Source organism: Colias eurytheme, chromosome 12 (assembly GCF_061535395.1).
Source record: "Colias eurytheme isolate Ceu_HAF_F1 chromosome 12, ilColEury1 Martin Lab GWU primary, whole genome shotgun sequence".
Taxonomy (NCBI): domain Eukaryota; kingdom Metazoa; phylum Arthropoda; class Insecta; order Lepidoptera; family Pieridae; genus Colias; species Colias eurytheme.
In genome coordinates, this window is record NC_142991.1 from 4215131 (window position 1) to 4229601 (window position 14471).

A 14471-nucleotide genomic window follows, 5' to 3' on the forward strand; every position below is an offset into this window, starting at 1 on the left:
AGAGAAGAACTTGGACATTAAATCTATTCACGTATTTATAAAGGGTGTAATCGTTAAGTGTGCACAGGCGATTATTCCGTAACTATTACAGGTATCAAAATACTTAAATCTGATATCGAGAGTACCTTGGAGAGTACATAGCCCACCAAGAAGCTTATATATTATCTCCGTGTTTTCCAATTACAGCACTAGAGTCATTATGCGGCATAATGCCGTTGAATGTTCATGTTTAATACACTGGAGATTTCAGTATGAACATTAACTTGTAACAAGAAAATATGACCTTGAATGACGCCTGTATGTTTTTTTATCCCTTTCACACCTAACTTGGCAAGTGGGCAATATGAGCTTCTTGTAACCCACACATAACATAATGAGTAAAACGACAATGACGATATCAGTTTAAAACACAGGTTTAAAATGTGGTCTACCTATAGCTTTTTGATATCGATATAATCGCCTATGCACACACCCGGTATATAGCAAGGTTATAATAGTAAATTCTTTATCTGAGAAATTTTCATGAATTTTCATTTTTTTAAATACAAAGTAATGTACTGTAGTCTGTATTAATATCATTCTGTTTCAAAGAACAAGTATTTAATAACACAATAATTATTAGTAGTACAGACAAGTACAGTCATATTTTTTTATTGCGATTTTAATTTTTACCAAAGAGCAATTATTAATATATTGTGATTCCTTAGGGCGTATTCAGAAAGAAAGCTTGAAACTTATAAGCGCTTATCGGCGCTTGTCATGTTCATATATTTTCCTGTCAGTGCTGGTAACCCGCGCAGGAAAATATATGAACATGACAAGCGCCGATAAGCGCTTATAAGTTTCAAGCTTTCTTTCTGAATACGCCCTTATTCATTGGCCAGAAGAGTCAAGAGACATCAGTGATCACCATGGAACTATAGTCATACTGGAACCCAAACTCCTAAGAATAAATAAAAAACTGATAGAATGACCGCAAGTAACCCCTGTTTACCCCATAGGGTAGCCAGCGTGATTGTAAATTTTTCCCCTATTGACATGCATTAAAAAATCGACTGTCATTAATAATAGTCTATATGACATAAATCATTAATAAAATCCGCTAAAAAAATGAAATTTAAACGAGATTCATGCAGGTTTGCTTTTCCATTGAAATAACAAAGGTTTACAACTTTTAAAATGGACTGCTTATCGAACACGCTCATAATTTTTTTCCCATATTTTGAATTATGTTATGAAAATCGTTGCGCGGCAGCCCCAATTCTAGGTGTCAAATAATGTTTACTGCAAAATGGCGGATGTTTATGTTCATTTCGTGAGTTTGTTCTTGTATTTTGGAATTATTCTGAGCCAAAATTAATAGAAATGGTTGTAAATATATTGTGCGCGGTTGCAAAAGTGAATGGCATCCAGGATGTGATACTATATTTCATTCGTAAGTACAAAAAACCATGCATAAACTACGCTTCATGTAAAATTGTAGTTTAGTAATATTTCTACTTTAATTGTTGTTAAATCTGGAATAATAGATCGAAGTTGTGATTATAATGTTAATTTTGATTAGGTTTTTTCCATTTAACATCGTTATTTGCTTATTATTAAATGTTTCATGATTGTAATAAATATTAGACTAGGGTGTCCATACTTTATAAAATTGTGTACATATATTTCGGTATGGTATTTTATATGAGGAGAAGTCTTTCTCCACTTGAGTTAGTTCAATTGGCGTGAAAGTTAATGGTATAAAAACGTTGTTTACTACTTTTATATAATAATATATTGTAAAATCAAAAACTCAAAGTACATACATATATGGTACCTACTGAAATAGAAGCACAAGACAACAGCACAAATTTTGTGTTATCTGTATCTAAATGACATTTTTTTTTTATATTTTGCAAATAATCTTCTTTTCTCTTTACAGGTTTCCGTCCAATCTAGCGGAACGTAATACATGGCTAAATATAGTAGAATTAAAAATATCCTGTTTTGAAAAAGTGAAGATATGCAACATTCATTTTAAACCCGCACTTGGCCAGTGTGGTGGATGTGGCTGTAACCTCATAGGAGGCCATGTCCCAGCAGTGGGAACGTAATATATACGTTACGGGAAATAAAATGTATGGGAGGGTTTAAAGTTACATTTTTAGATATTTCTTGTTATATTTAAAAAAAGTTATTATTGTTATTTTACTCATTAGGTAAAGTATCATATCAGTATCATATCGATATCAGTTTAAAGTTTTTTGATACCTGCAATAGTTACGGAATAATCACCTGTGCACACTTAACGATTACACCCTGAATATATTATATTTTGTTTTTTATTGTATGATAGGGAAGCGCTAGACCACGATCTCATATTTCAAGTACTCTTAAAACTATTTAAATACTTAAGGGTATGGAATGATAAAAATATTTTCAGTGAACCGATTTCGTTACTTTTTATTGTTATTATCTTATAATTTGCAAATTTGTAAAGGCAGTTGGCATTGTAATGATAAATAAATATTATAAAAACACATTGATATTTTACTTCATTAATTCCTCAAATGACTGGACGTAACGCCAAATTATACAGCAAAATGTTGTCATAATTTATAGCGGTCCTGTGTTCTGAAGATGCAAGACGGAAGACGCAAACATGAAAAAACGCTGAAAGGAACATTACAATTTTCCAATGTTAAATACTTGAACATCTATTTTTTATCTATTTGCAAAAATTCTACAGTAACTATATTAGAATAATAAATGCAATTACGTAATTTATTTCCGCCGTAAATCATCAACCATCAATCAATCAATAAATATAAAACTCTCCCGTTACTTAGTGACTGACAGACAACGCACAGCCTAAAATCACTGGACCTAAAGACATGAAATTTGGCACACTCTGTATATCTAGAGTATCCTAAAGGTGCACTTAGAAAGGCTATTCCGAAATCCCCACGGGATAAATGGGATTTTATGTTTTATGACTTCAACGAGGACGAAGTCGCGGGCAAAATCTAGTATTATAGTAAAATTTTAATACGAATAAAATTGATGTATCCGTTATTTTTTTCCTTAATATCCTGAATTTTTTACATTTATACTCACCCCACGGAAATATAGACATACTATATATATTATGACTCACCGTAACTAGAAAGAGACGGAGGGGAAACGATAAGATTCAAGGTCAAATTTTTTGACTTTACTTTTTCTTAGGGAGTGTGGGTTCCATACGTAGTATATATAGTTCCATGGTGATCACTGATCAGACAGGAACCACAGACATCTGTGCACAGACATGAGACAGGGTCTTTTACTAGAGTGCGTTTCACGAAAGAGTTCCCCTGCCGTTATGTTGGCCTGCCTGACTGTCAAAAACGAAAATATTTTTTTTTAATCAAAAATGACAGAGAAAATATTCTCCTTTCTAGGCAGCCGACCCCGTAAGATACGGGATAAGGCTAGGAAGAAAGGAGAATATTTTCTCTGTCATTTTTTATTAAAAAAAAATATTTTCGTTTTTGACAGTCAGGTATGCCAACATAACGGCAGGGGAACTCTTTCGTGAAAGGCACTCTACGGTCTACGGATTACCCACAGACAATTACCAAACAAGATGCAAACAAGTTTTGAAAGAAATAGAATCTTGTTCTGGTTTTAACAATATAGAAGCATTTATAAATAATAGTACTATGTTTTATTTGTAATGTAATGTAATGTGTACAGTATTCATTTACCAGCTTATTCTAACTCATCACAAATGGATCATTCACAAAACCAAGAACATTCTGCAATCGAATTAATTGGGTAACTAAAGCTTAATATCCACATTATTACATACAATTTTTTGCCGTATATGATAAAAGTCTTATATAATCAATATTATTTCAGCCATAGGGGTCCATTGTTTCGTATAAACGAAATAAAAGTGCTAGTAAATCTAGTTGAAAAATATAAAACGGTGGTATTGAATAAGAACACAAATGCTGCATCAATCAATGCAAAGGATAAGGTTTGGGCAAAAATTACTAAAGAATTTAATGAAGATAATGTAAAATCTAAAAGAAGTGTTGAAAGCCTGAAAACTAAATGGGAGAATCTTAAAAAAGTGGCAAGGAGGGCATCAAAGAGTATAATAGATTTTAACTATAATGAATTCGATGAAATCACCAATAGAGTGGTTTCAATGATACATGAAGCTGATAACAGAGTTGAACCAATAGAATGTGCTTCATTTCTAGATGGTATATAATATAATATTGTATCTATATTAAAATTAGATTTAATTTTTGTTACCATTTCATCGTATTCATAACTTTTGTTTTTAGATTGTGATAATGAAATAAAAGAAAATTCTATGAATTACTGGGAGGATGACAAATCGTCAGATGAATGTGGTAATTATTTCTCTCTTTCTGTATAATATTTATTTATTTATTTACATCATATACTTACCAGCTAAAATTATAGACCCAGAAATAGGAGCCTCAACATTAACAAAAAAGAAAACATTTATATTACCTATAAAACTTATATATTGTGTATAATATATAAATTATTATAGTATTAAATATGCAAAAAAATGCTGTTGATGTAATAATTTTTATATTTTTACCTCTTTCAGAATGTGCTCGAGAAATAGATAGGTAAAGTGTAATTATTATCATTATATTGTTAAATGACATTCAGTTATATTTTGTTTGTACGTTTAAACTTTATATGAAATCATTTTAGAAAGGCAAGATCTACAAACTTTTCACCACAAGAATGTGATTTACTTTTGAAATGTGTAAAACAAGAACAGGACATTATATTCAGCAGGGAAACAACCAAAAAAGCCAATGAATTAAAAAGTTTAGCTTGGAAAAGGGTGAGTTTGTATCTAGTATTAAATACACAGATCACAGAAACTAAAGGGAGATATGGTTAGGGGTCGGGGCCGGTGTCGCAGCAATATGCCCAAAAATAGAACAAACTGTAGTGATGCTGTATACGTACGTCACTTACATTCTAGTGTGCGAACGAATAGTCGCTCTCATATTTTTGTGTGATGACACGCACACAACGCGAAGTATTGTTTTGATTTTGTTTACTTCAGTTGTGTGCGTAAATTTGTAATGAGACACAGGTTTCGTACTCAGCGCAAGCAATTGGCATCTCTAGATCTCTATGATTAAATATAATATTCATAATAATATAAATATAATGTTTATTAAAATTGTTTATTCATTAAATTATTATAGATTGAAGAAGAGTTCAATAAATACAGCACAAATGCAAGGTCAATGAGGGTTCTGAGAAGAAAATTAGAAAATATGAAAAAGGTCATGAAAAAAGCCAGTGTAGAAGAATATATAAAAAGGTTTGGCAGTGGTCTGGACTTAGATAATAGGGTAGGCAAATATTGTTTTAAATGTATAGTATCAATTTAATTTGATATATTTTATCATAGATCAAGAGCCCACAACGGCCAGACATTCCTTTCTTTAGGAAAGTTGAAAGTTTCTCTGTATATGTCTCCGATACAGATAAGGACGACTAGCGATTATCAAGTCTGGGTTGTGGTTACTTTGGCAGGAAACAGGTAGTAAAGGTGTATAAAATTGTACCTAACTTTCATTATAGTTTAAAAGCTAAATTTTATATAATATGTTACTTCGGGACCTATAAAAAGACCTATAAAAAGACCGGCTAAGAGCCAGACAGTTTTCATGGTTCTAATTAGAACTTTTGTACTAGTACAATTATTTTATACTATTCCTAACAAAATAGTGTAATACTTAACTTAACAAAAGAAATTTTCTATTACAGCCATTCAAATCAGAACCATTGTTTGCAAGCAAAATGGATGATGATGATGTCTTGGATGGTATTGACCGTAGTGACCTTAGAACATCACCACATCAGAATAATGATGACTGCATAGATCCATTACAATTTGTTATGAATGCTGATTCAGGGATTGGTGGGTATTTCATTGATTAAATAAAATGTAATTAAATGTCATAATATAATTTTTATTTGTTTAATTTTTGAAAACATTCAAATGTATTTGTAAATGGCAAAACATTATATTTGCCATTTACAAATACATTTGCAATATGTTTTCCTAAGAGTTATGTTAAATTTAATTTATACTTATCTGTATTTTCGCTTATTTATAAGGGTACTTTTTTGATTATTTTATTTTTTTCAGGCTCAACAAGTTACATGGCACCTTGGAATGAATTTGAAAATAAAGACGTTGTTAAGTTGAAGCTAGAGTTACTTAACTATCAGTTGGAAACAGCTAAGGTATGATATTTTATGATTTTGTGGCCTTTTAATGAATGTAGAAGAAAAAAAAATAAGTACAGACTCAATTGTTTTTTTTTTGTTTAATTATTACTATAATATTCGTATTTTGGTGTTATTAACACTATTTTGGAAGTTCAATGAAGTACACAATACTTCAGTCTTCAGAATTCAGTAGTCAACATAGCCCTAATACACCTTTTTGTTAAAGGTGCCTAAAACTGTGTTATATGTTAAATACATAACTCTTTATAATATTAGTACAGATAACAAAGTGTTAGATAGCATATAGTATTATATTATCTGTGAAATACACTAACAAACCCATTGAGGTATTATTATAGAGAGGACACCACGAACAAAATGTGTGCAACAAGCGCGGCGGCGCGGGCCGGCTAGTGAATCATACACTTTGTAGATATTCTATTACTTATGAATTAAAAACAATCAATGTAACAAATACATATTGTTTATCTTATTAAAAAAATATGAATAAAATTATCAATTAAAACCAATCAATGTAACAAAAAAAATAGTTTGAGACGATTGACTCTAACTCGTGTTACAAATAGTGTAGTAGCGATGTCCTCTCTAGTACGTAGTTTGTGTGTCCTCTCTAGTACAAACCTTCATTTCAGCTCAAAAGAAAAAGATTAGAAGAGGCAATAAGAGCAGACGTTGCGGAGAGAGAAGCGAAATCTCTCGAAACATCTCTTCGCTTACGGACCGCGAGACTAGAAGCTGTCGCGGCGGAGATGAAACTACCAGAAACACATCCTGCTCTCGTTTATACGGAGAAAGAAATTCTGGCGCAGGAATATTTGAAGTCACACTAATAAATAAAATGTTCAGTTTATTTTGTGTATTTATTTTGTAACATTTATTGTGTAACATTGAATGATTGAACGCATGAAATGTAATTCACTATTGCATCGCGCGATGTAGGTAGGTGGGTCGCAATCCTTAAGACGTAGGTATTAGGAGTCTGCAAAAAGTTATGGATTTTATTTCGCTGGACTTCGGAAGGGAATGGCTAAACAATCGGTTAAGAGCGTGTCAGACTCCAAACACTAAATGTTCCGTACAAATAAGATTTTTTTCTTTAATTAATGACCTTAATAAGACTTGATAATGTTTTAAAATACATCTTGTTTTACTACTGTGATATTAACTATGTCCCTTCTTTGTATTTTATTTATATGAACTTGAAAATAAAAATACTATCATTTGAAGCCGGTTTGTTCACACAGTTTAGTGAATTAAAGTAAAGGTGACAAAGATCTTTAATTATTGAATTACAGAAAAGTGAGCGACAGTCTGCGAGCGATGAAAAATCCATAGAGTTTATTTATTATTATTTTTTTTTAAATGTATTTATCAATAACAAATACATTTTACATAATTGAACATGCCAAAAACCACAAAGATTTGTCCGGCATTAAAATGGTAATTAAATGAAACCATGTCTGTGGTATTTGGTACGTACCACTTAAGTGCAAAATGGTGATTTTTGGGTATGAGCGTTTGAAAGTTTTCACGGTTGCTACCCTGTTGCTACAGATCGGAATAAACACTTGAGTAAAACAAATTTATGATATTTAAATGTCTATTATGTTCAAGTTTTGAACACTTACAAAAAAAATAAAAAAAAATGTTCTAGTTCAAGAGTAATTGTTACTTAACATGTTTGTACCAAAAGAAAAAATGTGAAAATGATGTGAAAATGTCTAAAACGTGTGTACTTAAGTGGATTAGAGCATATTTATTGGTACTCTTAATTAGTATTTATTCCTATTTTTACCTTAATGGAAAGGATTTTTCATTTTTTTTTCGACGGAGACATAAACAGACATTAAAAAACAAATATTATGGGGAAACGTCTTCCATACAAATAGATTTAACCATATATAAAAACAAAAACGAATAGGAGTGTGATTTGCCACAAATAAGTACTCATAAAAAAGCCAGGAAATATTGTGATTTTCGTGCAATATGCAATTCTCTGATACTCTCTCTACAAAGTAAAATCCTAAAAGTAGTGTGTGGGTGTGTGTGTGTGGTTCAGAAGTCATGGTAGTTCGCTTGCCTGCCGTGCTAGATGCTGCGGGATCGATCCCATCAACCGACATGTACCAATGTGTCTTTTTCGGATGCATAAGTAGATTCTCTAATAACCAGAGATACATCTATCTACATCTATAACAAGAAAACATCATCATTTCTAATAACAGGAAAACATCGTGATGGCAACCGGGATTTTGGTCTGAAATCACCAACCAGGATGTATGGATGGTAGCAGTAATCACCACGCTTGCTCACTGGAGCAAGCGTGGTGATTACTGCTCATGTCTTCTCCTTGTGAGAAGATGTCTTTACCCTGCAAATAGGTAGTTACGAGCTGGATCAAGTCAAATAAAATTTGTTTGTAAAACGTACCACTACAACATTCATTCATAGTCGTCATCACTGTCACTGAAAGTCATAAGATTGTTTCTAGTCGGACCATGAGACAATGATTTGAAATAATCATCATAAATTGGATCACTTATTGGCAGGAGATCTAAGATATCTTTGAATTTCAGAGCATCGATATTGATAGGCTCATTAGAGGCCAATGGCAAAGCCACTTCGGAGACTTCTATCTTTTCTCAGTTCTCTTAAACCAGAAATACAGAAACTCTTCATTTTCACTCAAAGAGTATTTAAAATCTACGTCATTAGACTTTTCATTCATCAACCAGAAAATACAGTTCTAACCAAATGTAGTTTTGTCTGTTGCAGTATTTCTTTTGATAAAATGAGTAGGTAGTCAATAGTTTCGAAAATATTAATAATTTTACATCATGGTGAATGCTGGTCATTTTCATTTATCTCGGGGAACGGAGATGGTGCTGTTTCTTTTTTGAATGAATCTTTCAATATCTGCTTAACTGGCAAGATATTATACCGTTTTTGACCTGGAAAACACTGAATATAAAATAAGCTACTCTACTTCTTCTGCCAACGGTTAATAAAATGCCATAAGCATGATGCGATTTCATCCGCACCTCTTTGAGCTATTCCTTCATACATAACATAATGGAATGTTCGTTTAGTAGTAACTTTGCGGATTTTTAAATTAAAAGTCCAAAGTTTCTTTTATAAAAGGCTACAGATGCAGTTAAATTTGGAATCTGTAAACAAACAGCTTTTATCTTTTAGTTTCATAGTGAAATGTTGCCTTATGCTCCGATTTTTCTAAATCTATTCTAATCTGACATGAAAGAATGAATTTGAAGAGACAAAGAATCAAACCTTGTGCATGTAGGTATCGTTATTTGGCTTTTTAAACGTTTACCAATCTTTAAATCGATTTAAAGATTGGTAAACGTTTCTGAACACACTAAGTCTAAGAGATCTTGCATCACATGCATGTTTCTTTATAGATAATAGGCTTGAGACCTAATGTCTGAAGATTTAAATTATGTGCCAAATAACGTTATATTTAAGTAGGGAGAAGACCTGTTAAGTTCACAAATAATTTTATTTGCTTTGGTACAAATAAGTTAAGTGATGATAATAATTATTAAAGTTTGGTCTAATTATGTTAAGTGCTCTTACGTTGTAAATGGCCGTTCGTTTATTGAGTATTCGTTTTACAAGTCTATGTTAAGTTATATTAATATATTTGTATCAAATAAAAATATTTTTTTTTGTACTTAAGGGGTTTTGATACAACCTATTTAAGGTATTTCTACTATCAATAGGCTTATGTGACATAGACCAAACGAAAGAGGACGTTTTTATCAGTATAGATGGCCAAAAAACAAAAAATGGCCATTTTTGCACTTACGAGGTATATACCAAACACCACAGATGTATATTTCTAGTTGCTCACTTAGAATATAATATGCTCGCTGTAGGTAGGGTCTAGGATTAAATAAAACGATTGTGTAAATACGAAATTTTGTATATTTACTTGATTGCGTTTTGCAAGACGATTAAATTATAATACAATCAATAAAATTATTTAATATGCCTTTTGTACAATTTCATCTATACCTAGCTAAACTACGACATCTAGGAAATATATTACACATAGCTAATATACAACATGTTTTTACATTGATATATTGTATTCTACGCTTAGTTATGGTTTATTTATAAAATACAAGATATCGCGATACTGTCGATGATCCATTGCATCGGCTTACAATAATTATATTATATTACTTCTCAATTATTATTCTGCCACGAAATAGTCGGTAAATCTTGGTGTATAAATACAATGGTAGGCTATAAAATGTAAAATGTTTTCGAAAGTTCCAGATTCGTCAATATTGATTAAAAATCTCGTTTACTGGCAGTGTCCATCTCTTTGTCATTTGTTGAACAAAACTTGGATAATTGAGCACAGACATTCAAATTCTTGACATAAAACACCAAATAATTTAGTTGTCTTACACACTTATTGGTCATAAATTCTAGCGCAATACTGAGCTTGTATAGCCTTAACATACATAGAATGCTTTCAAGGAACATTTATAATTAAATTTAAAATCACTGCATTGGAGCTACATAGTCAGACATAATCATATCCTGCAGACCACTGGAATATGATTATGCACTTTAACAATAAAGCAATAAATTGCTTTTTACTACGAGCACAATTTGTACGCTTTACAACACATTTAGTTTACAAATATAGCTTTATTTACACAAGGAAATGTTTGTCTACGTACCACACTTCTCTATTTTTTATCGTTAGAAAGACAACGATGGAACAAGAATAACATGGTACGTTAGGTACCTACGTATTGATGTTCAAACATCTCCTTGTGTAAAGTAAGGCTTTAATATCATTGAACGATATTCTTAAATTACAATTGATGCAAAATTGTATAAAACTGGACGGACAACTCAACTCACTACAGCAAATGAGCATCCAGCATCTAAAGTCATTTTTTATGCATTCCATTCTGAATCATAAATTGATAGCCTTTTAAGTTTTAAATTCCATATCTTTGACCAATGTTTGCAGAATCAAAGATCGGAATTATATTGCTAACATTGAATATAAACTATTCGCATTTTGTTTGCATTAGGCAGTATACTCGATGTATACCTAAATTGCGTATCATCATTTGTCTTTGGTACCGGCCTTTTAAGTTTTTGGAGGAAAACCAGCTTCCTCGGTGTCCAGCACAAATCCTGTCATTCCCTCAAACCATGTAAAATATCCAAAATAAAATCATCCTTAAGTACACACGTCTAAGTATCTTATTTATAAAATCTGCGATCAGCAGGTTTTTCTTGAGTTTGACAAATATTTCGTTAGTCAAAAGCAATTGTCCAACCTTAACCCACTTATCAAGACGTCGAACACTGGAGCATCTAATTCTACTGAATATTGTCTGCTTGAATTCCATAAGCGTTTCAAATCCATGGCATAAGCAGGAAGAATTTATAGTACTGGGAGGGAGGCGCCGTGGGGAGCGATGGGAGTAAGTGGAGTTAACGGGGTACTTGTCGTGGAAGGGGGGACTGTAGTAGCCGGAGTGTCTTGCGGTGGTTCTGCAGCCCTTACTAAAGCCCTTCTTAGCTCCTGTGCTCTTGCTGCGAGGGTTCTAGCAGATTCTGCCATTTCAGCTACGGCACTCGCGCAAGGGAATTGCTGCGCTGCCGCTTTTGTCTTAGCGACTGTTGTTGCCAGTGCATCTGATAGAGCGTCAGAACATCGGAGTATTTTCGCTTTTAAACCCGCGTGCTGTGCACTCCTGAAACAAAATAAAAAGGTTATGAATATTTACTCTTTAGGAACCACAGATACAGATAGTTATCGTAATAGAATGACATTATTATCAAAATTTCTATAAGATTTCTATTATAGACTGGGGTAGAAGCCTTTAAAAATAATGAAAAGATAAAAAAAATCGCAGTCGGATGAAACCCATTAGAAAAGGAGGGGAATATGATAAAAATGTAAGGAAAAATAAATTACGGTCAATCCGAGTTCGGGAAGTGGGAGGGGGGAGCTTTTAAGAGAAAAAAATGGTCTCTCTCGATTTCCGACAAAACTACAAGTCCTACGGAAAAAAGTTCAATGGCAAAGTTGTAGGTAATAAAAGCATCTACAACTTTTGTATTTACAATTTTTTCACATAACCTCAAAATTTAGGTGAAAAATTCAAAAAACCAAGTTTTTGGTTTTTTATTTTTATCTACTTCAAAATTTATTATTTTTCTACGAAATTTGGTGAAAACTTACTTTATTATGTCCCAAATACACTGTAATTTATTTGATTGAAAATATTTATTTTTTCGCCTTATTTTGAATTAATACCAAAAAAACAACCTAATTTTCAATCGAAACGTCACCCGTCAAAATATCAGCTTTTTTCAAAAACTTGGGGTGCCTTTTATTCATTGAAATCTCTACTTTCATATGGTGTAAAAAAAATAAACACCACCATAGTAAATGTTCTCAGGAAATGCATGCAAACAGTGTGATAATGAGCTTTTACTAAATCAGGCACACTTCTCGAACTCTATATCTTCTCTTGTATCTGCTTTTCGGTAATATTTCAAAAGAAAAATAATTATCTGTTCTAAGATAAATATTTTACAGCATATTCAAAAGCAAAATGATGTCGATATAAACATTTCAGGTAGTTCGAGAAGTGTGCCTGATTTAGTAAAAGCTAATTTTCACACTGTTTGTATGCATTTCCTGAGAACATTTACTATGGTGGTGTTTATTTTTTTTTTACACCATATGAAAGTAGAGATTTCAATGAATAAAAGGCACCCCAAGTTTTTGAAAAAAGCTGATATTTTGACGGGTGACTTTTCGATTGAAAATTAGGTTGTTTTTTTGGTATTTATTCAAAATAAGGCGAAAAAATAAATATTTTCAATCAAATAAATTACAGTGTATTTGGGACATAATAAAGTAAGTTTTCACCAAATTTCGTAGAAAAATAATAAATTTTGAAGTAGATAAAAATAAAAAACCAAAAACTTGGTTTTTTGAATTTTTCACCTAAATTTTGAGGTTATGTGAAAAAATTGTGAATACAAAAGTTGTAGATCCTTTTATTACCTACAACTTTGCCATTGAACTTTTTTCCGTAGGACTTGTAGTTTTGTCGGAAATCGAGAGAGACCATTTTTTTCTCTTAAAAGCTCCCCCCTCCCACTTCCCGAACTCGGATTGACCGTAATTTATTTTTCCTTACATTTTTATCATATTCCCCTCCTTTTCTAATGGGTTTCATCCGACTGCGATTTTTTTTTGTTTCAAAAATTATCTACTCTAGTCTATATATAATATTAATATTGAACTTTTTGCTAGCGAAAATTAAATGATAAATTTCTTACATATGGTTTTAAAGTTACTTACTAACATTCAGTAACATTCGGCGTCACATTAAATACCAACTCATCAACATACCTATGCACCGTATCGCCAACATGCACAATCCTGTGCGCACTCAGCACGACGAACTTTCCATGCGCGAGGAACACATCTGGCGGCTGGCCCATCTCTATAGTTCGCAAGAAGGCTTCTACTGCCGTGGAGAGGTGAGCGCCGTATGTTGCGGTCTGCGCTGCGTAGAATGCCGCTAGCTGCCTGTCGTCGGGAGGCAAGCGGGTGGCTGCTGCTACTGCGCTAACCTGTACACAAAGAGGTATTATGTTTAGTAAGATAAGGATATATTCGTACGATTTGTAAATAACATGTTTAAATGTCGATACGCAAGCTTTATTTGGGAATATAAATCTACAATTCTAACAAAACGTATTGTCCTTTATCATCGTATACAAGTGAACAGCACACCTTGACATTTGCACAATTTAAAAGTCCTAGTTATAATAATTACCTCGCCAGCATGGTCAGCATCTCTGACTAGAGCGTCGAATGAAGCCCGCAGCTTGTCAGGTAAAGCCGCTCTGATCTCCGCGTTGCGGCGTCCCACTGCCGTCCGGGATTCTAGCCTCACATAATCGTATTCTTCTGTCCATTCGTGTTCGGGGACTGTGGCTGATCGTCTGTAAAAGTAAATTTAACTTGAGTTGCGATATAACAATAGATTTTAAATATACCTATCCTACAAAACAGCTATTGTTTTAAAATTTCTTGCGCATTTGAAATTGACATTGTTTAGAAGAAAAGTCGAAGAGATTTCAGAAGTTAAGTATAT

The 14471-nt window shown here is 32.6% G+C and overlaps 2 protein-coding genes and 1 long non-coding RNA gene across 6 annotated transcripts in view; 2 read left to right on the plus strand and 1 right to left on the minus strand.

Annotated features, from left to right (window-relative positions):
• Window positions 1-1071: 1071 nt before the first annotated feature.
• LOC149903919 (uncharacterized) lies at window positions 1072-2522 on the plus strand. The gene is made up of 2 exons (XR_016457331.1): window positions 1072-1435; window positions 1925-2522. It is a non-coding gene; the product is annotated as an uncharacterized LOC149903919 (long non-coding RNA).
• Window positions 2523-3575: 1053 nt separating this feature from the next.
• On the plus strand, window positions 3576-7142 carry LOC149903920 (uncharacterized). Its single transcript, XM_090107827.1, has 9 exons — window positions 3576-3801; window positions 3886-4238; window positions 4323-4391; window positions 4619-4640; window positions 4729-4864; window positions 5238-5387; window positions 5806-5959; window positions 6191-6288; window positions 6927-7142. Exons 1-9 carry the CDS (start codon window positions 3755-3757, stop codon window positions 7122-7124), a joined length of 1227 nt encoding a protein of 408 aa, XP_089963953.1. The 5' UTR covers window positions 3576-3754; the 3' UTR covers window positions 7125-7142.
• Window positions 7143-10234: 3092 nt separating this feature from the next.
• The window catches only part of p130CAS (Serine_rich_CAS and FAT-like_CAS_C domain-containing protein p130CAS), a 58470-nt gene continuing 54233 nt past the window's right edge, over window positions 10235-14471 (minus strand). For all 4 annotated transcript variants that reach the window (XM_090107740.1, XM_090107741.1, XM_090107742.1 and 1 more), the window contains 3 exons: window positions 14151-14319; window positions 13721-13944; window positions 10235-12044 (listed from right to left, as the gene is read on the minus strand). In XM_090107740.1, the coding sequence (XP_089963866.1) occupies window positions 11732-12044; window positions 13721-13944; window positions 14151-14319 (706 nt within the window). In that variant the 3' untranslated portion in view covers window positions 10235-11731. The remainder of the gene's footprint in view (window positions 12045-13720; window positions 13945-14150; window positions 14320-14471) is intronic.